The following is a 27285-nucleotide window of genomic DNA, read 5'->3' on the forward strand; positions in this document are numbered from 1 at the left end:
ACATACCGTATTTCCTTGAATAGCCGCAGGGGCGCTAATTAATTTAAAACCTCTTCTCACTCCTGCGTTTACCAAAAGCATGCGGGATTGGCAAGCATGCGTTAATTATTTTAAAACCTCTTCTCACCCCGGCGCTTACCTTATCATGAAAAGCACATTTAATAAAAAAAACGTTATAATGGTCTTACCTTTAGGTATAAATGAGTCCATGCGCAGCTCCTATAGAAGTCTTCCTTATCTTTCTTCAGTTTTAAAAGTCTCTCCGTCTCGATGGAGATCTTCCTTTAAGTATTAACTCCTGCTTCGATTGAAAGCCCAGTTTAGAAAACTGTTTTATTTTAGATATGTAATCCTCCATGTTAAAAGTACAAGCAAATAATGGCTCCTCACTCTTGCTGCTTGTTGTCTTCTTCTGCAGCGCCGGTCTTCTGCAGTACCAGCAGTCGCAAGAAGGATCACTAGCGCCCTCTACCACCAGGAGGCGGAAGTCATTTAATGACTCATATTTGACCCGGCGGAAGTGCCAAGCATGCGCTAATTATTTTGCGAAACGAGTTTGACCCGGCTGTAATTCTAGGCAGGCGAATACTACATTCCCGGCGGCAATTCAAGGAAATACGGTACATATACAAATAAATACAGTACATATTTACACACTCAAAGTTCGTACATCCACACGCACATTCATTATACAAACATACTGTATACACATACTGTACATATACATTCACTGTAAAAACATACATATACACATACTGTACATATACATTCACTGTACAAACACACACATACACATACTACACATACATTCACTGTACAAACACACACATACATATACTGTACATATACATTCACTGTACAAACACACATTTACACATACTGTACATATACATTCACTGTTCAAACACACATACTGTATACACATACTGTACATATACATTCGCTGTACACACATATACACATACTGTACATATACATTCACTGTACAAGCACACATACACATACTGTACATATACAAGTACATATGCACACATACACTCATGCACATAATCACGTTTCATCAAACATATATTAACGTTGTTGCCCTAGGGTAAACTGGGTATAACACATGGCACACTGACAAAGCTTAAAGGGAAACTTCGGTTTTTTTCAACCTGGGCCCTGTTTTCATAATTTTTTCTGTATATGTGAGTGCTGGATAAAACATTTTTTGAGGTCGCGCCAGTATTGAGCAGGGCAGGCAGCCTCCAGCCCAGCTAACGCTCGTACACAGGGCAACTGGCTCTCGTCAAAATTCGGCCTATAAACATGCATTTTTTTCACACTGACAGGCTCAGATAGTTACAATGAGTGTCCGACAACATACTAGAAAGGAGAAATTAACGTATGTCTCTACCTTTAGCTGGAGATCGCTGTGTGTTGTGAGCTGTGTCCAAATCTCACCACGCTACAAATCTCGTTCCGAAATCTCGCGATAACTCGCGACAAAACACCGGTGGAAAAACAGTTACCTGACTGAGGTGAAGAGAGATGACTGAAGTGATTTTCTGCCTCCACTATAAAACTAAAATAACAGTCTTCGGTAATCCAACAGAAAATCACTTCAGTCATCTCTCTTCACCTCAGTCAGGTAACTGTTTTTCCACCGGTGTTTTGTCGCGAGTTATCGCGAGATTTCGGAACGAGATTTGTAGCGTGGTGAGATTTGGACACAGCTCACAACACACAGCGATCTCCAGCTAAAGGTAGAGACATACGTTAATTTCTCCTTTCTAGTATGTTGTCGGACACTCATTGTAACTATCTGAGCCTGTCAGTGTGAAAAAAATGCATGTTTATAGGCCGAATTTTGACGAGAGCCAGTTGCCCTGTGTACGAGCGTTAGCTGGGCTGGAGGCTGCCTGCCCTGCTCAATACTGGCGCGACCTCAAAAAATGTTTTATCCAGCACTCACATATACAGAAAAAATTATGAAAACAGGGCCCAGGTTGAAAAAAACCGAAGTTTCCCTTTAACCTATTGTTACTATAACAATCTACAAGGTTAAGGTTGCTTCTCTTTCTTCCCCTCCATTTTTCTGCATTCTTTCGTATCTCAAGTTATCATTACGTATATGTATTGTTGCATTTGAACAATTGTATTGTTGATAATAAAGGTAAAGTACTGGTATTGTTTATTATCAATAGCACTATTTCTATTGGTATTCATATTGCTCCATTTTTAGTGTAATAATGCTCATTGTCATTTCTGTATTTTTTTTTTTTTTTTTTTGAAATTTTCGCTAACTGCTTATTTGCTATTACTTTTACCATCATATTTGTACATGTCGTATTTGCTGATGTTGCTCTGTTGTTGTTGTTGTTGTTGTTTTTGTCTCTCTGTCTAATCCCCCTCTTGTCCCCACAACTCCCCCCTCTGTCTTCCTTTTTCTCTCTTTCTATCCCCTCCTGCTCCGGCCCGGCTGCACCAAATGATAATATAAATACATTTAATAAAGTCAAAATACAAGTAAGGCAACAAGAGAAGTATCCTACTCTTCTCTTTTGTAAAGTAAATCTGAACAGCCGATATGGGCATCTACATCTGCTATATGATTTGCCCGAGAAGCTGGGCAGGACATTATTAAAAAAAAAAAAAAAAAAAAAAAAATGTAGTCTGTGCTGTCGTCAATAAGCTCCTTTTTTGCTATCCTCTTGTTGTGGGGCAGACTGGCTCGTACATAAGCATGCATCCTCCGCTGTGGCCATTTCTAATACAAAGTAGTGTATAGTTCTCATTTATATCGGTCAGTAGACTCACAACGGAAGCACTGAAAACTACAACAAAGATTACTATGAGAAGACACTGTCAAAGTGGAGGCATGTAAATAAGACCCGCCCACAAAACGGCGCAATCTGAAGAGAGGGTAAAAAAGCAGCTTGAAAACGGTCTGTAAAACAATCTATGCACACAAAAAAAGAACCACCATTAAAAAAAAAAGGACCATCATTAAATGTTATGCAGACCACAAGGAAGGGTTTTAAATGTAGAAAAAATCATAATATGACCCCTTTAAAGAGGCAAAACGATTTGCTATACGGTACTTACAGTGCATACCAGGGCTCCAGAAACATCAAGATGCACCTGAGCTCAATGTTGAGCCTTATGGCAAAGGATGCAAATGCTTACGTATGTATGTGATATTTTTAATTTTTTTTTATTTGGAAGAAGGCTTGAACATGAAATATGGGGTACTTATTTCCCCGGATTCACCTTAACTCGTGTTAGATCACATTCAATTGTGCAACTGTACTAAATGTAGCAAGTTAGAGGGAACTATCATAGTAAAACAATATGAGCTATTGAAACTCAAACAAATAATAAAAATGTTGTTATAATGCCATCCTCGCCAACTAGTGTGAGAGTGAATTTGTGTTCTCATGTACAGTATAAAATACAGAAAAACATTGTTGTATTGTAAGTGATGATTTGGGCAGATCCATTAATTTATTTCTAAATACATTTGGCGCTGATTACAATTCTCCATCTTTATGCACGTTTACACTGAAACTCCTATTTTGAAACCCTTGCAAGATTACTATATGAGCTTTAAGAGATAATTAGGGATGTGCCGATCGATCGGCCGCCAATAAAATACGTGATCGCCTTTGCCTATTAATGCCGATCACAAACACCAATCTCCTCTGGCTGACGCTGTATTTATTTTAAGTCGCCTGGCTGACAAGCGGCTAGCAGCTAATTATGTATCTCCATACATAGTGTGGAGAAGCTCCACAAAGCTCATAATAATCAGTCATTACGGCAAATTAACTGCACTTCTTTGTATCTTAAAGGCCTACTGAAATTAAATGTTTTTATTTAAACAGGGATAGCAGATCTATTCTGTGTCATACTTGATCATTTCGCGATATTGCCATATTTTTGCTGAAAGGATTTAGTATAAAACAACGACGATAAAGATCGCAACTTTTGGTATCTGATAAAAAAAAAAGGCTTGCCCCTACCGGAAGTATCTTGACGTAGTCAATTGAACATATCCGCAAAGTTCCCTATTGTTTACAATGATGGCCGCCAGAAGTGAGAGAGATTCGGACCGAGAAAGCGACGATTTCCCCATTAATTTGAGCGAGGACGAAAGATTTGTGGATGAGGAAAATGCAAGTGAAGGACTAGTGGGGAGTGGAAACGATTCAGATAGGGAAGATGCTGTGAGAGCCGGGGGTGACCTGATATTCAGCTGGGAATGACTACAACAGTAAATAAACACAAGACATATATATACTCTATTAGCCACAACACAACCAGGCTTATATTTAATATGCCACAAATTAATCCCGCATAAAAACACCTAGGTGTTTGTTATGCTAGCTCCTAGCTACTAGCTACTAGCTCGAGCTAGTTATAGCTCGAGCGGGTTATATGGACTGGATCCCGTATATATAACCCGCCAATACAATTCAAACACCTGCACAACACACACACTCACTCAGCCCAAAGGACCGTTCACCTAACCCAAGGTTCATAAAGCTTATATATTTAACCAAAGTTACGTACGTGACACGCACGTACGGGTAAGCGATCAAATGTTTGGAAGCGCACGGGTGGGACCTGATATTCAGCTGGGAATGACTACAACAGTAAATAAACACAAGACATATATATACTCTATTAGCCACAACACAACCCGGCATGTATTTAATATGCCACAAATTAATCCCGCGTAACAAACACCTCGGTGTTTGTTATGCTAGCTCCTAGCTCCTAGCTACTAGCTCGAGCTAGTTATAGAAAGCGATCAAATGTTTGGAAGCGCAGCTACGTACTCACGGTATCGCGTCTGTGTATCCAAATCAAAGTCCTCCTGGTTAGAGTCTCTGTTGTCCGAGTTCTTCGATCTTGACTGCATCTTTCGGGAATGTAAACAAACACCGGCTGTGTTGTGTTGCTGACTTCCCTCGCAAAATATCCGCTTCGCACCGACAACTTTCTTCTTTACTTGCTCAGCTTCTTTCTCCATAATGCAATGAACAAATTGCAACAGATTCACCAACACAGATGTCCAGAATACTGTGGAATAATGAGATGAAAACAGAGCTATTTCGTATTGGCTTCAATGGGGAAGACATACCTCTGTTAAACTGGCTACGTCACGCGCATACGTCATCATACCGAGACGTTTTCAAGCGGAAATGTGGCGGGAAATTTAAAATTGCACTTTATAAGTTAACCCGGCCGTATTGGCATGTGTTGCAATGTTAAGATTTTATCATTGATATATAAACTATCAGACTGCGTGGTCGGTAGTAGTGGGTTTCAGTAGGCCTTTAAGTATCATTATCAAGTGTCATCATCACAAATCGCTGAGTAAACTATAAGGAGTTTAGATGGAACCAAGTTAGAGCAGAAAGTAAGCAGCTATTAACAGGAAATTAACAAAAAGATCAATAAGAGTCTAATACAGAGGATAAAACAACAACTGTTGGTGTGTCAACATTGTCACAGTCAGTACAAAACACTTTAGAGTTGAGCGATCCATAAATTAAAAGTTGATAGTTTTATTTTTTCAAAATATTTTATTTAGTCATTGTTCATATATACAAATTCAGGGACTAATTATTTTGGCACAGGAGGACTTTGAGGGCAAAAACCAAAAGATTAGGCGGAATATGCTTTTGTTTAGTAAATGTGTACTATTGACTTTTTCCTATTCAAAACATCCATCCATCCATCCATCTTCTTCCGCTTATCCGAGGTCGGGTCGCGGGGGCAGCAGCTTAAGCAGGGAAGCCCAGACTTCCCTCTCCCCAGCCACTTCGTTCAGCACTTCCTGGGGGATCCCGAGGCGTTCCCAGGCCAGCCGGGAGACATAGTCTTCCCAACGTGTCCTGGGTCTTCCCCGTGGCCTCCTACCGGTCGGACGTGCCCTAAACACCTCCCCTAGGGAGGCGTTCGGGTGGCATCCTGACCAGATGCCCGAACCACCTCATCTGGCTCCTCTCGATGTGGGGGAGCAGCGGCTTTACTTTGAGCTCCCCCCGGATGGCAGAGCTTCTCACCCTATCTCTAAGGGAGAGCCCCGCCACCCGGCGGAGGAAACTCATTTCGGCCGCTTGTACCCGTGATCTTGTCCTTTCGGTCATAACCCAAAGCTCATGACCATAGGTGAGGATGGGAAAACAACTCAAACAAAATAAAAATAAACTAGTAAAAATATAGTGCTGATATTGTAACAAAGTCAATAGCACTCACTCGGGCTGGGGGATATGGACCAAAACTGATACCGCGTATTTTTAGTCTGACTGGCGGTACACGGTATCTTAAAAAAACGTGCAAAGCAAAGCATTTAAGGTTGCTTAAGTGTTTTGCGGCTTAATAACCAGTGTTGAGAATACTCAGATTATGTTGTAAGTAGTACGTAACATGTATTTATTCTTATAAAGTCCTTATTTAGCCGTTACTATGTCAAAGTAGTTTTAGTTAATTTTGTTGATTGGACTGCGGTAAAATTAGAATGAGATTGTCACATTCAGAGGCCATTCTAGCGCAAAAACGAAACAGCTTTAAAGCACAAATAGTACTTCTTTATGACAATAGTACCGGAGATAATGAGCTACAAGCTCATTTTCAGCAACACAATCTGTGATATAGGCAGGAAACCTGACAAAATGCTTTTTGAACCGCTGAGGCTCAGATGACTACTTAGGGACCGACTTGTGCACGGATATAGATGGAGCTTCTATACTTGCTGACTGCGGTGAAAGCCGCTGGCTGTTAAGTTTAAAACTACTTTTCAGCCACCCAGCCGCATTACTACAGTAGCTTGGTTCGCATAGGCTATGGGGGGAGGCACTTTCAAGTCAAGGTATCCCAAAACATTTAACACACCGAGTATCGAGAAGTCGGCACCAAGCTGCCATATTTTTTTAAAAATGTAAAAAAGTTAGTTGTGGGTCAGAGAAGCCGACATAAACACGGAAGGGACGGGGGTGAGCCAAAGGAGATGTCCTGTGCTTCGCCTATCAGGCGCAGAGAGGAGCAAATGGCTGTAACAAAAGCACATCAAGAGAAGGTATGGCGGTATTGTCTCAAATATATACCGCTTTCTAAAATATACCGGTATTAACTATAATATCGGTATACCACCCAACCCGACCACTCACCATTTATAAATTGACGAATTTACAGCTCATACATGCAATCGGTATCAGTACTGGTATTGTAATCGGCAGCAAAAAACCCTGATCGGAACATCCCTAATTTGAAGTATTAATGGCTTCTCTCAAGTGTGTTTTATGGATATTCTGACATTAATATAGTCGGAATGACAGCTGTGTTTAGTTCGTAAATAGCATCAGGCTGCTTCATCAAATTCGCTATTATGGCTAACCTGCACATGCTGATTTAAGACAACAGTTTAATTAACGCGTTTTATATGCTGCCATTGAGTTTGTATGCATATAAAATGAAGACATTGACTTTATTTTATTAGATATCAGAATAATAACAAGCGCTTGTACTTGTGTATTTCAGATATTAAACTGAAGTAATGCACTGTGTGTACACTTCAAAGTCCAAAAATGTCCCTTTACTTTCAAATGAGAATATTAACAGGTATACCCACAGTGTCCATAGAAATTTCAAGCACACAATCAATTTTTCAAGTTAGAAGAGGATGTCATATACCCACCACACCACAGATACACTATTATGCCAAAAGTATTTGGCCACCTGCCTTGACTCACATATGAACTTGAAGTGCCATCCCATTCCTAACCCATAGGGTGTCAATATGATGTCGGTCCACCTTTTGCAGCTATTACGGCTTCAACTCTTTTGGGAAGGCTGTCCACAAGGTTACGGAGTGTGTTTATAGGAATTTTCCACCATTCTTACAAAATGGTAAGGTCACACGCTGATGTTGGTCGAGAAGGCCTGGCTCTCAGTCTCCGTTCTAATTCATCCCAAAGGTGTTCTATTGGGTTGTCAGGTCAGTGCAGGCCAGTCAAGTTCATCCACACCAGACTCTGTCATCCATGTCTTTATGGACCTTGCCTTGTGCACAGTCATGTTGGAAGAGGAAGGGGCCCACTCCAAACTGTTCCCACAAGGATGGGAGCATGGAAATGTCCAAAATGTTTTGGTAGCCTGGAGCATTCAAGGTTCCTTTCACTGGAACTAAGGGGCCGAACCCAACTCCTGAAAAACAATCCCACACCATAATTCCTCCTCCACCAAATTTCACACTCTGCCCAATGCAGTCCAAAATGTACCGTTCTCCTGGCAACCTCCAAACCCAGACTCGTCCATCAGATTGCCAGATGGAAAAGTGTGATTCATCACTCCAGAGACTGCCACTGCTCTAGAGTCCAGTGGCGACGTGCTTTACACCAGTGGTCCCCAACCACCGGGCCGCGGCCTGGTACCAATTGGTCCGCGGACCGGTACCAAGACACCGGTACACAAGAAATAAAAATAAATAAATAAATAAATAAATATTTTTTATGTTTTTTATTAAATCAACATAAAAAACACAATATATACATTATATATCAATATAGATCAATACAGTCTGCAGGGATACAGTCCGTAAGCACACATGATTGTATTTCTTTATGAAAAAAAAAAACTTTTTTTTTTTTTTTTAATTTCACCCCCCCAAAAACTAATTCATGCTAAGTCATTCAGAGCTTGAATGATTTGAATGAGCAATAGATGACATCTGCCTATTACCTGACACCTGACATGTTAGCTACTTCTCTTTGTTTATAATGTTTATAATGTCTATTTTCTATTTCCTGCTGGACCTACTCTCTACTTTATGCTGCTGCTGTCATATATACTGTATATACTGTAATATTGTACATGGTCATTGGTTTATATTGTATATATGTTATAGACATAATATAATATATATGTATATAAATTATTCTGTACACATATGTATATATTCGTATATATGTTAGATTTTTTTTTTTTTTTTTATAGATTTTTTTTTTAGTCTATTTATACCTGCATTGTCCTTTCCATCCTTACACTTTCCATCATTGTAACTGAGCTACTGTGTTGAACAATTTCCCTTGTGGATCATTAAAGTTTGTCTAAGTCTAAGTCTAAGTCTAAGTTACAGTGAGGTCACAAAACAAAGGAATGCAAGAATAAGAAAAACATACAGAAGCTGACAGTTTGCAGCTGCACAGGAAGGAAAGCAAGGGAGAAATGTTTGCAGTAAAATATGATGAATAATGTTGAGTAATGACTAACTATTAAGAGAGGGAAGTGAAAATGAAAGATGTATTTCTTTCAGGTATGCCCTGTAAAAAGACTAAGCTGCAGCTAGAACATAATGCAGGAACTCTGCTGCAGGAATTCTCTTTTTTAAGACCTTCACTCCTCCACAACAAGGTTTGGACAAGCTAAATATTTGGTGTGAGCATTCTGGGCAACATCTTCTAAACTGTTGTGATACATGCTTGAGGAAGTTCTGTATGTGAGAACGAGCCCACTAATGGAGACATACTTTTATGTAGCACTTCCTATCTTACGGCACATTTAAGGATCCCAGTGAGGTAAAACAAGAAAAAAGAATTGAAAAATATCAGCCGGGGTTCAAGATGCTTTGGAAGGCATTTCCTACATAGAAATTCTGTAAAAATGAAATAAAACCTACCAGAGGTTCCTGTCAATTAAGATGCTATAAACTAAAAAAAAACAATTTTTTTAATGACTGTACCACATCAATAGTTCATTGTTTTTGTTAAAAAATATATTCAACATATTATTATTAGCCATTCTAAGAATGTAAGACATCCTTAGTTTGCTATTAGTTCAATTGTTTTTGTTGACAAAATATCTTCACCATATCAATATTAGACATTCCAAAATTTACAAAATCCATAGTTTGTTTCATTAGTTCAATAAACACTCAAATATTTTGTTGTATTAGTGAATCACTTAGTAAATACATGGATGCATTCATAGTATCTGCTACAAGTTTGTTTGTTCAATTGTAACATAAAGCTTTGTATTACATGTAATCTTAATACATTAATGATTAAACTCTAATGGCGGCGATATGAAGGAGGCAGAATGACATGTGCACAAGTCACCCTTATTTTTAGATTCACAAAACTAGCACTGCATGGCTAACTGCGTGTCACTACTCGAGCGAAAATCACGTCACTTCCTGGACTTACATTTTCTGTGATGTTTGAATGTTTAATAAATGTTTTGTACAAAAAAATGTCTTCCGTAGGAGTAAAAGAGAACAAGAATATAAACATGAACAAGGGGTAGATTTTTAAAAATTTAGTATTATTGTCACATTTTCAAGAACTTTCACTCTTCTGTCATTGCAATTAATGACACACGGTGTTGATTTTTTTTTTTTTAAACAAGGCATTTACTGTAACTTAAATCTATATCTGCGGCCTGACAAAAATTAGATCTTTTAAATCAGTGTTTTTCAACCAGAGAGATTATGTAATTTCACCTAATTGGGTTAAAAATATTTTTTGCAAACCAGTAATTATAATCCGCAAATGTGCCGTTGTTGAGTGTCTGTGCTGCCTAGAGCTCGGCAGAGTAACGATGTAATACTCTTCCATATCAGTAGTTGGCAGCAGGTAGCTAATTGCTTTGTAGATGTCGGGAACATGGTTTGTCGTCGTCACAATATGCAGACGACAGCGGGAGGCATCATGCAGGTAAAAAGGTATCTAATGCTTAAACCAAAAATAAACAAAAGACAAGTACCGCTAAGAAAAGGCATTGAAGCTTAGGGATGGCTATGCAGAACGAAGCTAAAACTGAACTGGCTGCAAAGTAAACAAAAACAGAATGCTGGACGACAGCAAAGACTTACAGTGTGTGGAGCAGCAGACAGCGTCCACAAAGTACATCCGTATATGACATGACAATCAATAACAAAATAGGAGCGCAAGACAATAATTAAAACACTACACACAGGAAAACACCAAACAACTCCAAATAAGTCACGGCGTGATGTGACAGGTCGTGACAGTACACCTACTTTGAGACAAGAGCTATAGTGATGCATGGTTGGTTATGGTTTGAATTCATATCCAACAATTGCGAGAACGACTTTTTAGTGTTTCCTTTTTTAATGTTTTCTGCTGGTGGTGTGCCTCGAGATTTTTTCAATGAAAAAAATGTACCTTGGCTCAGAAAAGGTTGAAAAACACTGCTTTATTATTGTGAATTGATGTATTTGATGTAGATAAAGTAGCAACTAATTTGATGTATTATAAATGTGGGTGTACAATAAATATCGGACCGATAATTATCGCACCGATATGACACTCATAAATCTGATAACATTTTTTAAATTGCTACGATGACCTTTTTTTTTTAAACGCTCTAATGAGGCGAGATTACCCATACTGTGCTGTAAGTGGGTTAAGGTGAGCAAATCAAGCGCTCCTTTTCGCCTGAACGTGTCATGAACACCCCCTGAGCTCACTGGAAACAAACATGGCATCAGTCGTGCGGGACTTCTTCACTGTATCAAAGGAAGACCTTGCGCATGCTACTTGCACTAAATGTTTTGCAAACAGTTTGAAAAAAGAGAAAAAAATTGAGCAGCAACACAACAAACTTTATCAGCCACCTGAAACACCAGCATCGCTATGATAGCCTACGAAGCCGCCTGCTGCTAAAGAAGCTGCTGCAAAGCCACACAACCTCGCAGAGGTTGAGCCACAAAAGTAGACATATGTAATAATTGTCCTTACTTGAACAATATTGCAGTCAGAAACACAACATTTGCCATTATACACAAATATAATACTGTACAAATATTTATGGTTGCATATTACTTACAGATACAGTACATTAAAAGTACAGCAAAAAATTGAATTTCCATGGCAACTTACATGTTTTCATTACATTATGTCTGCTATTTGTTGTGGTGGGGCATCGGGGCAGGTTTTAGAGCTGCCAGTTACCCATATGGAGAATCTGGATAACCTAATGAAGTGAAGTTGGTAAGTATAGCTTAAAAAATTAATTAATGAGATTTTTGGGTCTTTTTAATTTAACTTAATGTGACTCAAAAATACACATTATAAATACACATACAGAGTTCTATGGAAAAAAAATAGGGCACCACTGCTGAGCCACTACACACAAAAGGGTCAACATTTGCCACAAAATGGACCACTACTATAATTAAAGAGGTCTAAAAATATTGGCCAGTTGATATTGGCATGAAACTGAGATATTGGATCAGACCTGATATGGGTTTTCCTAACGATAATGATGTTTCATGGAGTTCCGTACGCAAGTGGTGATCTCATCAAACCGCATCGTGCTCCACAGAGCAACAAGCTCGCTAGCGGAGTATGTCAGCACTCTAGAATGATTTCCACGTTTCGCCATTGGATTGTAAATATGCAATTTGCAATGACTGTAAAGAGCGTGAGTGTGACTTACCTCGATAAGTTCTGGTCGAAGGTTGATGGTGCGAAGCCAGTCTCGCAAACGGGGGTAGCTGTCCAAGGCCTCGGGCCTCTCTGTCTCTGGCACTTTAAGCTTGCACTGCAGCTGTTTACAGATGTATTTCACCAGCTTCACCTGCAGGGAGCAATAGAGGACATGTGTCACGATGGAAGGGGCAGCAAGCTAAGAGGCTCCCAGGAGCTGAGAGATGGACATCAACGTCAATACATATTAGCTTTTCCATTCTGAACTCAACAAACCTGCTGTAACAACACAACTCAACATACCTGCAGTGTTTGTCTGACCTAATTTCTCAATGCTCCCACAGAGTAAGATATCTTTTTCCAAAACACTCACTGGGAACATTATTAGGTACAGCCCACTAATGAAAAAGATTAGATTGTGTAACAGTGTTTTGAGATAAGAGTTGTCTCTCAAGTTTGTTTTAAAGGGGAACTGCAATTTTTGGGGAATTTTGCCTATAATTCACCATGAGACAAGAACATATGTTTTTCTTTTTTTAATGCATTCTAACTTGTAAATAAACATAAATAAAAGTCAGCTAACAATGGAGTCAATGGGAAGTTCTCTATTCCACCCATAAGGCCCTCTAAATAACCATCCCAAAACCACTAACAATACTTTAATAATTTACATTTTGTGACCTAAATATTAACCAAGTATTAGTGATATTAGCTGTGTCTCAATTCAGCGGCTGCATTCTTCACAGTGCGCATATGTGGGGTGCTGACGTCATCGCGGTGCGCAAAGGCTGTACCAATTCAAAAAGGTTCCAAGTTTCCTTCAAATCCAGCCGACAAATGTGTCCTTTTCTTCCATTACCATAAAGGTTGCATCCGTGTACACTTCGCGTCCTTTTATATCTCGAGATCCTTCGCGCACTCAACTCTGAAAATAATTTTAAACATGGCGACGTCGTGCAGAGCGAGAGAGCGACAATTAAATGTAAGTATAGCTTTATCTATTCATGTCAAACTGGGGTGAGAGTAGAGATATACATTTGTGTTAGAATACGAGAACTCGACTAACGTAATGTTGAGCGACCTCCAAGTTCTGCGCCTCTCTTTGCCCCGAGGGAGAGGAGAGCCATTGCAGACAGCTTGGTGCCCCAAGCTTTATTCAACGTTTGAAAGTAAAGCCTCATACCTTTTATTTACTTTTTTAAACCGCTAAAAGTTAACTAAATAATGTTCTGTCAATGTGTGGCCGGAATAGTGAAGAATTGTAAATGTGTGCATCACTGTACCAATATTAGTTATTGCTGTGTTTTGTGTACATTTGCATGTTATTTGAAAATGTTTACTTTTATTAATGATAACTGTAATCATTTGTTCAGCTTTCTTTTTTTTTTTTTGCTGTGCAGAATAATCAAAGAGGACTTGGACAACAACAGAGCAAAAATAAGTGACATAAAACATGTGTACACCAGTTTGGATGATCATTTAAAAACAAAGTATTTTTTATAACGTCGATAAATTAATAAACTCGTGCTGAATCTGCATTTGTTGTGATTAATTTCCTCTGCCTTCATTGCAAAAAATTATATGATAATAATAATATTATGAGATCCCGATATTTACTGTTACTGGATATAATGCAACCAATTTGACAAAATTAGAAACGTACATCAATTACGAATGAATTATTAGTAAAGTAACTGCTAAGTAAGATTGTATGGTGTTGATGTATGGATAGACTGTGAGGACTCTTTCTCATCCCACGACAACAACCATTCACAAGCATAAAAATGAATCCATCATTAACTAATAGTTAGGAATAACAGCTTTAGAATGCTTGTCAACACGTGAGACAAATTAATGACAACCATCTCCAATGATCGGTCGGCTCCAACCGCAGGAAAATCAATAGGCGGCAGTGCCGGTAGATCTTAGCCGCTTCCTCTAAAATACGGTAAAGGACCAAGAAAACACTAAAAACGATTCCCCATTATTCTCTTAAATTTGTCATTATTCAACCTCGCGCGACTGGGCAGCAGCTACGTGACGTAAATGTAAGGGTGGAACAACAGACGTAACCAGGAAGTGTTCCGTAGGCTAGACCGTCCCAATTCATATTGCTCCAGCTGCTGCTAGAGGACTCTCGCCAGGACCCACACTTTGTCGACCGCATGAGCTGGGTCCTTGGAAAGATGCAGCCCCCGAACTGAGACACAGCTATTGTTATTACAAGCGCAAATTTTTGTGGTGCCGTGATCACAGAGAGGTAACTAGTTTATGCTGCTGTGTTGACGTCATCAGATGGTGAGCTCCTTCCTCGCCTCAGAGCTTGTGAAAATTTATTCGAGATCATAAAAATTGCCTCTCATCTGGATAGTAGAAGGATGACGACATATCCCAACAAGTTGGTCAACTTTGCCAGGCAAAGAAAGACACGAAAAGACACTTGGTTCCAACCCACCTTTTTTCTTCGCGAGGATTATGAGTCATTCTTCATCTAAACGGGAATATATCAACAGCTTAATAGTCTGCATCCCAGTGAGAGCAAACATTGTACAGTAAGTGATGTTTTATTATGTGTGTTGGCTCTCATAAAGTCTGCAGTGAGTAGTAGAGATGCGCGGATAGGCAATTATTTCATCCGCAACCGCATCACGAAAGTCGTCATCCACGCGCCATCCACCCAAACTAACATTTTATCAAAACCACAACTGCCCGCCACCCGCCACCCACCCGTTGTTATATATCTAATATAGACGATGCAAGGCATTAGTGAGGTTAGAAAGCTTTTGCCCGTTAAAGAAAGAAGACTGATCCAATGCAGCAGAGACATTCAATGCGTGCCACGCATTAATATCTCTTGGCCACGCATTAGAGGCTAAGAGATATTAATGCGTGATAATATTATTTATCATTATTATAATATTATTGTAATTTCCATTAAGAAAGTGTTGACTATTATTGTTATTTTTTTTCCCTGGTCTTTAGTATTCCCTTTTTTAGTTTGTCGCGTACCACGTTTGCTGCCGGCGTTGCCATCTTTTTATTTTTTTCTTCTTCTTCTGTTGTGTTGTGGTGTGCTGTGTCACGCCAAATTTATTCCCCCTACAAAAACCTCCCCCCATTTACTTCCGTGGTCATGTTTCCTCTTACGTCATTGACAGCGATCGATAGCACTTCGGCTTTGACTGCCCGTCGCTGGAAGGATACTTCTGAAGAAATCGATATTTTTTTTTTTTTTGTACAGGCGCGAAACAGGACAGTCGCGTGCCAGTTAAGGACCCCCGGCAACTTTGTGATTTTATTGGACGTAGCCCCGGAAGTAAATGGGGAAGAAATTTGGCGTGACAGCTGCAGCAGTGCCTGATGAATAATTGCCTGTTTCAAAGAGTGCTGCTCGTTTTTCGTATGTGGGTAACAACATTTAACTATGTATATATATATTTCCGAATTGGTTCAACCGCCACCCGCCCGAATCTATTTAAAATCTATTTTTTTCGTCATGCATCCGCCCGACCCGCGGATTATCCGCGGACGTCCGCGGTTGTGTCCGCAAACCGCGCATCTCTAGTGAGTAGTAATCAGTGATTTTGTCAAAGAAAAAAGTGAACGTTGTGATGCGTTTGTGAGATTAATGCGCCACCGTATGCTTAAAATGACCAATACATAAATATTACATATTGTTCTTAATTTGTATGTTACTACATTACATATTTACATTAATTGTGTATATAAAACCTTGATGGAGGTGTTTAGATGTTTTTGAGCACTTTATAGGCAGAATAAAATGACTACAATATTGGCTCCATTGTATGCAGACTTTTGCCCGCACTCATTTACTATTTAGAATGCATAACAAAACAGAAAAACATCCAGTGTGTGCTTGTTTTACATATTGATAGTGGATGATAGGCAACATTCGAAAAAAAAAGTGCAGTTCCCCTTTGAGTTGCAAACAAAAATTTGAGTTACAACCATCCCCGCCATTTTGGCGTAGCAATGAACCCTGTAAAATGTACCTAAAACATCCAGTCTTACTTGTTAGCATTAGCTTAGAGCTAGAGAAGGACATAACTTTGTTTTTCAAATCATGGAAAGGAAGAAAGAGAGTGTGAGGTGAGTGTGACGTTGATTTGAGATGCAAGTGTTTTGAGTTAAGAGCTCTATTACAGAAAATAACATTTTAAATTAAAAACATTCTCCAATTTTATTTCATTTTTTTAATTAAATGAAGCGAATACAATGATAAGTTCTGGAGGGGAAAAATTATAAAATGGACAACTATGTTCCCCAAATGCATCCAAACCTGTGTAAAGTGCAGCGGTGAGTAAGTATTACAATGAACAATGCAGTATAGCATTGCAACAGGATTGTGTGTCCCCCTTATCGTGCAGTCTATCTGCATGGGTCCATTACAGAGGCGGCACCTTCAGATGAGCCGTACGACACAGTCTACCTCTTCCACCAGCCATACACCTCTCGAGTGCATAAACAATGTCGAGTACTGCTCATTCAGCTCTTTCAGTGATAGGCACAAGTGTGATCAAAAAGAAAACCTCGCACAGATAGTGCTCTGAGAAAGAGCAGCCTTGGGATGTGTATAGTAAGAAAAAAAGACTACCGACTTTGTGACAGCTCACAGAAAGCATACTTAGTGGAGGTCAAACACATTGAAGAAGATAGAAAGAGGAGTAAAATGAGATAAATGAGCTTTGTGGGAACTGCCTGCCACTATTCAGCCAAATGAACACAATGTTTAATATACAATTTCCGCCCGAGTGAAGCCGAGTGAAGCTGGGATAGGCTTCAGCACCACCCTGCCACCCCGAGAGGGACAAGCGGTAACGATGGATTTTTCATTCATTATTTATTTATTTCAGGCAATGACATAAAAAAGTACAAAGTTGACAACACATAATAATATACATTAATATAGTACAAAAGGTAATGTATAGTATGTAATGCATGATTGTCCAGTTTTGCCTGAAAGGGAGTGGGAAGAAGATGATTTATTTAATCCCACCCCCAGTTCTCCATTCAGTGATTATTCACATGAGTTTCACTGTTACTTTGTTCAAGGATTATAATACAGATGTTGTATCATAGTGGTATTACCACACGTAACAATAATTATTACACTGTAACAATAATTTGTATCAACAATGTAGGAATAATGAATATACCAACATTGGTAATAAACAAAATGCCAACAATGGTAATAGACAACATAGCAATAATGGTAATAGACAACATAGCAATAATGGTAAGGAAACATTGAGCACATGTTAACACTTTGAGACAGAGTACAACAGCAGGTCAAATTAAAGACCCTCATCTCTATATTTGAACCAGACCCCGTGTTTGTATAATAGTTTAAATCGATTAATAGTTTGGCATTGCTTGTGTTGTAAGTCCAGTTTGTTCCATAGTTTTACTCCGCATACAGACACACAAAAACGTTTACGAGTGGTTTGAGCTCTCGGCAATGAGAAATATCCAAAGCCTCTCAAGTTATGAGCCTGCACTCGTCTTATAAAAAAACGTTGTAGATTAGGCGGCAATAATTTGTTAAATGCTTTATATAAGATTATTAATGTATTAGAGACAAGACAAGATGGCGCTGCTCCGTTCGGCTGCCTCTCCACGCTCTCGTCATAAGATTTGCGTATTTTGGTTAATTTGTGTAGTTTTTTTTGTTTGTTTTACTTCGACCTACGGCACAACAATTGTTTACGACAGACAGAATCTTTTGGACATAAATTCAAAAACAACTCACCAACTTCAACGAAGCTCGGACCTCTTGAAAGAACTGCCGGCAGAATTGAGACTCCATCTTAATGCCGGTAACAACAACAAAGGAAAATGGCGGACACACCATCGATACCGTGGCAGCCAAGGGGGAATAAGGAACCGCGTGAGAAGACGTGCGAGCCGGATGCCTCTCCCTTCTATCCTGCTCTCCAACGTCCAGTCAATTGAGAACAAGCTGGACAACATCAGGGCGAGGATTGAGTTCCAGCGGGACATCAGAGACTGTAACGTCCTGTGTTTCACTGAGACCTGGATCACACCGGAGGTTCCAGACCACGGCATCAGCCTGGAGCCCTTCTCCGTGTACCGGAGCGACAGGAACGAGTCGTTGGGAAAATCAAGAGGCGGAGGCGTGTGTTTTATGGTGAATAAACACTGGTGTGGACCGAGCAGTGTGGAGAAGATAGGGGAACACTGCTCACCGGACCTGGAGTTTCTCATCATCAAATGTCGCCCGTTCTACCTACCAAGGGAGCTAACATCAGAGACTCAGCATTCAGAATAACAGAACATGACGTGAGGAGAACTTTTAAGAGGGTGAATACCAGGAAAGCCACAGGGCCAGACGGCATCCCCGGATTCGTCCTAAAAGTCTGTGCTGACCAACTGGCACCGGTATTCACAGACATATTCAATCTGTCCCTTGAACAGTCCGTCATCCCCACCTCTCTGAAAAAATCCACCATTGTCCCTGTTCCAAAGAAATCTGCCCCTGTCTGCCTCAACGACTACCGCCCCGTAGCCCTCACCCCCATAGCCATGAAGTGCTTTGAGAAGTTAATCAAAGACCACATATGCTCCTACCTCCCCCCTACTATAGTGGGTCCTGGATTTCCTGACAGGCAGACCACAAGTGGTGAGAGCAGGGAACTGCACCTCATCACCCATCATCCTCAACACCGGTGCCCCCCAGGGCTGTGTTCTGAGTCCCCTCCTCTATTCACTCTACACACATGACTGTGTGGCTAAAAACACCACCAACTCCATTGTGAAATTTGCTGACGACACAGCTGTGGTGGGCCTGATCTCCGGTAACGATGAGACGGCCTACCTGAGTGAAGTGAAGAACCTGGCACTGTGGTGTCAGGAGAACCACCTCGCCCTGAAAGTCAGCAAGACCAAGGAGATCATAATGGATTTTAGGAGACGGGGGGCAAGGAACTACAATCCACTCAGCATAGACGAGACGCCGGTCGAGAGAGTGACCAACTTCAAATACCTCAGAGTGACAATATCAGAAGACCTGTCCTGGACCACACACATAGACAACGTGGTGAAAAAGGCACAACAGCGTCTCTACTTCCTCAGGAGACTCAGGAAGTTCAAGCTAAACCACAAGATCCTCATAAACTTCTACTCATGCACAACAGAGAGTGTCATGACTGGAAACATCACCTCCTGGTTTGGGAATAGCACCGCACACGACCGCAACAGACTGCAGAGAGTGGCCAGATCAGCTGAGTGCACTATCGGAGATGTGCTCCCAACCATCTGCAACATCTACACCAGGCGGTGTAGATCCAAGGCCAAGAGAATAGTGAGGGACTCTAGTCACCCAAGCAACTGCCTCTTCTCACTGCTGCAGTCAGGCAAGCGCTACCGGAGTCTCATGGCCAACACAGAGAGACTCAGGAGGAGCTTCTATCCCCAAGCCATCAGACTGCTCAACTGCACCGCTGATTAACACTTATCACAATTGCACAAAACCATACCATCAATACTTATTTTCTGTTCAGACCTGTTCAGACATTGCGATTTCCAAACGTCACTATCTTAGTTTTATTTATATTCAAAGATAATTTATTTGTGTCCATCCATTTTTTTACTATGTTTAGTTCTGTGTTTACTGTATTTATGAGCTCATTATAGTCATCACTACTGTAGAATATATTTGTGTCGTCTGCAAATAGTATACATTTCAGCACTTTGGATGTATTAAACATATCATTAATATACACATTTAACAGTTTTGGCCCCAACACGGACCCTTGGGGGACACCACAAGCAATGCCAAGAGTATCAGATAAAAATGTACCCATTTTTACAAACTGTACCCTCCCTGTTAAATAACTTTTTAACCAGTCACCAGCCAGCTCCCTAATTCCATATCTTTCCATTTTATCTAGTAGAATTGAATGATTAATGGTATCAAAGGCTTTCTTTAGATCAATAAAAATACCAACTTCATATCTTTTATGCTCCAGTGCATTAGTAATTTCTTCAATAGCTTCAGTTATCGCCATTGAGGTTGTTCGTTTGGACCTAAAGCCATACTGACCGTCATTGATTATATGATGCTTCTCAAGAAAAGACTCAAGTCGAGAGTTAAATAGTTTCTCTAAGATTTTTGAGCACTGAGGCAAAAGAGAGATTGGTCTGTAATTGGTGAAAGCGTGTTTGCTGTCACTTTTGAAGAGCGGAGTTACCTTAGCAATTTTCATTTGACTTGTAAAGGGGCCAGTCTGGAATGATAGGTTACATATGTAAGTGAAGGGTTTTACAATATTCAATATAACCTTTTGAACCAATATCATGTTGATATCATGACAGTCAGTAGAGCACTAACTTTTACAATTCCGCACAATGTTTATCACTTCCTGCTCATTTGTAGCTGAGAGGAAAAATGACGAAGAATTCTGTTCAATAGTTGATTTTGTAACTCCATTGTCTGGGATATCAACAGCCAACTTAGGACCAATATTTACAAAAAAACTATTGAACTTATTCACTACATTACTCATATTATAATCTTCACCGTTTTCATCAATAAAGTAATCAGGATATGTCAACTTTGAATATCCTTGTTTGATTAGACTATTCAAAACATCCCAAGTTCCTTTTATATTGTTTTTGTTATCATATAGGTTTTTTTTGATAATATAACCGTTTGCTTGTTCTTATAATATCAGTTAATTTATTTTTGTACTTCTTGTATCGTTGTTCGACTTCTTTTGTTTTTATTTTGATGAACTGTTTGTGGAGATTGTTTTTCTTTTTACAGGCATTAATTATCCCTTTTGTGATCCAAGGGCTATTTTTATGTTTTCCTTTAATAAAATATTCTTTCACAGGGCAATGTTTATTATGCAGGGAAGTAAAGATGTCTAAAAAATTACAATAAGCACTGTCCACAATTGGTTCTCTGTATACTGAAGTCCAATCCTGAACTGCTAAACTATTGTTTAGGGCACAGATTGTTAAACATTCAAATAATCCATCGACTTTGTTAAAACTTTAAATGTAACAAATTTATGAATGTACAATGCAACCCGTCCTCCTATTTTATTTATTCTGTTTATGTATCTTAATTCACAGTCATTCAGACTAAAATCCATACCTTTATCATTGTTGAACCAGGTTTTAGTAATTGCAATAATGGTAAATGGATGAGGAAATTATTTCAAGTAATCCTTGATAGCGTCAAAGTTAGTGTACATGCTTTGACTATTAAAATGTATTATTGATAGACTATCTTCTGATTTTACACTGTTTTCATATTGTTCACGGGTAAAATAATTACAGTTTTTAACAATCACAGAGAAAAAATTATTATCAGGGTCTATCTCCATATCAGTCTCTGTTGTGGCATGCTCTTGATACTCACACATGTCCAGTTCTTTTTGTTGATGATGTACAATCTTCTGTAACATGTCCATATCAATACTTGGTGTGTGTGGTCTGTGTTCTTGGTGTGGGTAGCATTGAGATGATGTAAAGGTCACAAAGCTACATTGATACCAAGTACTGCATCAATTTCAATACTTATCAAGATCTTCTATTTTCCTTATCACCAAGACTTTTGCTTCGTCCGGCGTCCCATTTAGTTTAATGAAGAGCTTACAGTTCGTTACTCAGGTTTGTTGAATCTTGTTTTGCCTTTTAGGTTGTCATAAGACCCTTGCGATGTCAGCATTTTTCTTGGTCAAGTGTTCATTTATGAAAACATCTGTACCTTCCAGTTTGTGTCCTTGTTTTAATAATGCGATTTTCTTTTTCCTGTTTGCGAATCTCATGATGACAGCTGGTGGTCTCTGGTTCCTCATGGGCAGTGGGTGACAAGCCTCGATGTGCTCCAGGTCCATCTCTAAAACGATGTGCTGGTTTTGCACAAGGTGATCGTCAAACTCGGCAGCCCCACCTCGAAAACAGTCAGTCAGACGCGCGCAAACTCCAAACAGGAAGTGACGTGTGAAACAGGAAGCGATCATCTTGAAAGGACGGATACTAAAGTATGGTGGCAGTAGCTTTTCCAAACACGTCTTTAATGGTGAACTACCAACATGAGAACGCTGTACAGCAAGTGCTTAAAGGCGCCTCTATATTGGGCACCAGAACTTTTTAAGCCACACCTCCACCTCGGCCTACTGATTGCAGTGGCCTGTCTTGGGGGCGGCCAGGGGTGGCATGTGCCACCCCTAAAATCTGACAGGCCACCCTTTGTGCCACCCCACTCAGAGGCGGAACGATTTGAAGAAATGTTTTTTCAAACTGTGGTATGTGTACCACTTGGGCTCTATCTAGTGGTACGCCAAAGATATGTTTAATTCAGGGGTCACTAAAGTAGGCCCGAGTATTTTCCCAAATTTACTTTTAAAACATGAATTGAGATTTTAAAGTGCCAAACGATCTGCAAAGTCCACAGCAAATAATCCCCATTTAAATAAGAAAATGTCATTTCAGTAGGCCTTTAAAAGTGTAGTTTAATTTTGAAAAAAAACAAAAAAAAACGCTGTTTTATCGTGCAAAGACTAATATTATGAAACACCTACGGATTAATTGTGTAGAAAAAAACATGCAAATGTTTATGATGACCCTTCATATTTAAGAATCTGAATTGAGAATTGTTAGGAACCTAAACTAAAACGATGAACCACAACCAGAATCGTTCAAACAATGCTTTGAGATAATGTGTATTGTGAATTGGTGCTACATAAATAATCCTGTCAGTAATAACTGACAATTATTATATTTGTAAACCCATACTTTTGGATACACAATCTCTGTCAAAGGTCTAGACCAAGGCTATTCAACTAAATACTTCTAGGGGCCACGTTTCCAGAAATGTAAGAACCTGGGTGCCGGACTTCTCTTTGCATTACTGAGAACCAGCATACTCTGTAGTAGACAACTGATTTTTGTCTATTTTGTCAGCGTTACTAAACTAGGTTTAAAAAATAGCCCTATGCAACAGGAGCACTCTGCTATTTTTAGGGACTTACTGCAAAAAGCTAGTCGGAGATCATCTATAGGAGTGGTTCTCAAACTTTTTTCAACAATTATCACCTCAGAAAACACTTGGCTCTCCAAGTACCACTATAATGACCAACATTAAAATACAGTAGCATAGTAGACCTAAGTATTCATTAAAAACATGGTAGAAGTTTTATTTAACAAGTGTATTTAATATTTTTGGCCATTGTAACATTACACACAGTTTGAACAGTAACAATATGTTTCATATTGGAAAATAAAACACTGCACTTAAATAATGAATCAAATTAAATTATTGGCACAATCTTTGGAGTACCACTACTAGATGAAGCACGCATACCACACAGTTTGAGAGTCATTGATCTACAATATATGACAGCAATGTGGTGTTATTAGGGAATATGTTAGTCTCGTCCAAGTTTTTTAACTGAATTCGTGGGTCGGTCTTGTGTCATTCCCAGGCTTGATTTGGCCACCTGTTGAATAGCCCTGGTCTCGACACACTTTCTCATTCATTAGCCTAAGCATGTATCTCCAAACTTACTGTTTTAAATTGAACTTGCAACTGTAAAGGAATTGGATGACATTATTTCAAATCAATAAAAAAATGGAGATGTACTGTTCCGTCATGTTGCAGCCTACTTTGAACTGGCATTAATTACGTGTATGGCTTTTGACTGAAGCCAACTGGTAAAAACAGCTCCTTCTAGAGGTAGGCGGAAAGTCAGGCAACTTCTTCCTCCAACCTACTTCCTCATTCTCTCACAGGCTGGAGCTTTCTATTTTCACTCCACATGCAAACAAACTGATGTTTCTGCGCACCTGGACGGAACACAACGTCCAAAGGTAGCTCAGTCTTTACCCGACGTGGCTAATGATCTGGCCCTCTGTTCTAGCTTTGCTGTGCTCTACTGCGGTGCTGTGACGTCAGGTTACCTAGCAACCCCTCTTCTGAATCGTCAGCAACATTTCAGTGGGATTTTCCCATGCATGTGAAACACAGAGCTCTGACAAAAACACAAGGCCACGTACAAATGTCATCATGCATCTTTCCACAGCAACAAAACAGGGTGGGCATTGTCATTGTTTTCTATTTCACGGAGCTTTTGACTCATCGTTTTTTTTTGTAAACAACTAAAGTGAGAAGTCCCCTCGTCCCTCAATAATATCAGTGAGGTGGCATTTAGGTTGAAAGCAGGTGCACAACCATAAACCACCACAGGAACAGGCTTCTTACATATTATATTTGGTGCAGGATGGAGAAAGCAGCAATTGACGTGCGGCTTGGAGGTGGGTGGTGGTGGTGATGGTGGGCAGAGAAATGGCGTCAGAGCCCACCTGTCAGGCGAGCTAAACGACACCATGGCAACGGCCTAATGCTGTGAGGGGATGAGTGACAGCCAGTGTGTCAGCCAGGAGAGCAGAGCAAAAGAGTCCCAGCAGCAGCCTGTCTGACACAGCACAGCCGGGCAGAACCTGCCGCCGCTGCTGCAATTGTTCCTAGCGATTGCTGACACAGCCACATTGTGGCACCTGCCAGAGGATGGGGGGTGGGGCCCAGACAGAAAATTGAGCAACAAAGTCATAATATTTACACCCCAAGGTCAGTGCATTTTGACTGAATAGGCTCTCTAATCAGTGGTTCAAGCTTTGAATTCAATAACACTTTCTTGATCTTTCTCAAAGACTTGACCGACACCAAACAGACCTTTTTACTGTAGATATCCATCAAAAGCAATATATAAAACCTCTGGCGTCGAGGTTGTACACCTTAGAAATTCCAAAACTATATTTGTACAACACTTTAGTTTGAATTGGCGCTATATAAGTAAAATTGTCCAGACATTTTGCAACCTCAGTATCTACTAAGACATTTTTTTATTGATTTACAGACACATAATTGACATTAATTGTCAAACATACAGTACATCAACTGCTTTTATGCTCCAACGAGTAAAATAAAGAATATTACAAATTTAAAATGATAATAAATAAAGTAAGAAACCACAGACAGATGTCAACATGAAACCACAGACAGCTGTATTCCTGAATGGCCTTAAAGAAGGGGTGTCAAACTAATTTTAGCTCACGGGCCGCATGGAGGAAAATCTATTACCACGTGGGCTGGACTGGCAAAATCATGACATGATAACTTAAAAATAAAGACAACTTTAGATAGTGTTCTTTGTTTTACTTTGGCCAAAAGTAGAACAAATGTACATATTACATATAATGGTGACATCCGCAACAGCCCCAACACATTAATTTAGCATCATTCAAATATTACATTTATAATATAAACAAGACAATTAGAAAAATTTTACCATAGCCGAAATCAAGGTAGCATAACTACAAACTTAACCAATGTGAACATGGTAGATTTAAGCATAAAATAAAATAGAACCAACAACAAAGGTAGAAACACACATTTTTACAATGCAGTTCAGTGTGTGAATCGCGCCATCAACCAATTGCAAGCGTTGCATGGAACTCGCTAACTACTACGAAGATGATAGTCATGTTGACTTAAGTCTTTGCATCTTACATTTCGTTATTTTATCCATTGAGTGGATAATTTACAATTACAGACGGTATTGTGCGTCGCTACAGCATCAGTCTGCCGCCATCTGCTGCCAGCCACAATAGGAGCAGCTGATTGCTTGCACCTGCGCTGATTTCTTCATTGCCGCGGAGTAGCGGCAGACAATCCAGAGGGCGCTTAAAGTCAGCTGACACGTCATCTTTAAACAGTGTCATGTGTGACGTGGGTTACACTTGAATTGCTATTGCGACATCTCGTGGACACATTTAGAACAGCAGTTTCTTTCATTAAAAAAGTGCAGCTCATCTTTTACTTAGCAAACTCATCTTGTGGGCTGCGGGCCGGATTAAACCTGCTTGCGGGCCTGATAGGGTCCAAGGGCTGTATGTTAGACCTCACTGCCTTAGAGAGATATAGAAACCCACACAAAAGGCTCATCAACCACCCACATTTAAATTGTGATTCAAGTTAATTTGGAGATCAGTTTCTCCTACATATCTCAGAAAGGCACCCCACAGTTCTTGAAACTTTGCAGAACAACCATTCAATGTCAGCCTAATCTTTTCCAGTTTGAGAAAATAAAGAACATCTTTAATCAATCAATCAATCACAGTTTACTTATATAGCTCTTAATCACAGATGTCTCAAAGGTGTGCACAAGCCACAATGACATCCACAGCTCAGATTCCACATCAGGGCAAGAAAAAAACTCAACCCAATAGGAACAACGAGAAACCTCGGAAGGGACCGCAGACTTGCATTGAATAAAGCTGTGTCTGGCACAAATGAAAGACTTATGAACTATACTTAAGATCTCTGTCCAACTATCCTCAGACAGACTCATACCCAAATCCCCCTCCCAAAGTGACTTAATTGAAGTCAAAGACTCAGGGAGCAAAATAAAAATGGTTACAGATATATGTAATTGAGCCTTTTAAAGTCAGAAGTGGTGTCAAAAACACATCTAAAACTGTCAGTCGGATCTGTAGATACGTGACGAAGTGGCGCAGTTGGTAGAGCGTACCAGCAACTTGAGGGTTCCTGGTTCAATCCCCAGCTTTTGCCATTCTAGTCACAGCAGTTGTGTCCTTTAACAAGACACTTCACCCTTGCTCCTGATGGGTCCTGGTTAGGGCCTTGCATGGCAGCACCCGCCATCAGTGTGTGAATTTGGAAATAGTGTCAAAGCGCTTTGAGTACCTTGAAGGTAGAAAAGTGCTATACAGGTATAACAAATTTAGATACCTAAAAAAATTTTGCTTAGGGAGTGAACATTTATTACACAGT

At 39.8% G+C, this 27285-nt stretch overlaps 1 protein-coding gene across 5 annotated transcripts in view; it reads right to left on the minus strand.

Annotated features, from left to right (window-relative positions):
• The window catches only part of LOC133650610 (kinase suppressor of Ras 1-like), a 110503-nt gene that overhangs the window by 43487 nt on the left and 39731 nt on the right, over positions 1–27285 (minus strand). For all 5 annotated transcript variants that reach the window (XM_062048065.1, XM_062048064.1, XM_062048063.1 and 2 more), the window contains exon 2: positions 12451–12591. In XM_062048065.1, the coding sequence (XP_061904049.1) occupies positions 12451–12591 (141 nt within the window). The remainder of the gene's footprint in view (positions 1–12450; positions 12592–27285) is intronic.

Source organism: Entelurus aequoreus, linkage group LG05 (assembly GCF_033978785.1).
Source record: "Entelurus aequoreus isolate RoL-2023_Sb linkage group LG05, RoL_Eaeq_v1.1, whole genome shotgun sequence".
NCBI lineage: Eukaryota > Metazoa > Chordata > Actinopteri > Syngnathiformes > Syngnathidae > Entelurus > Entelurus aequoreus.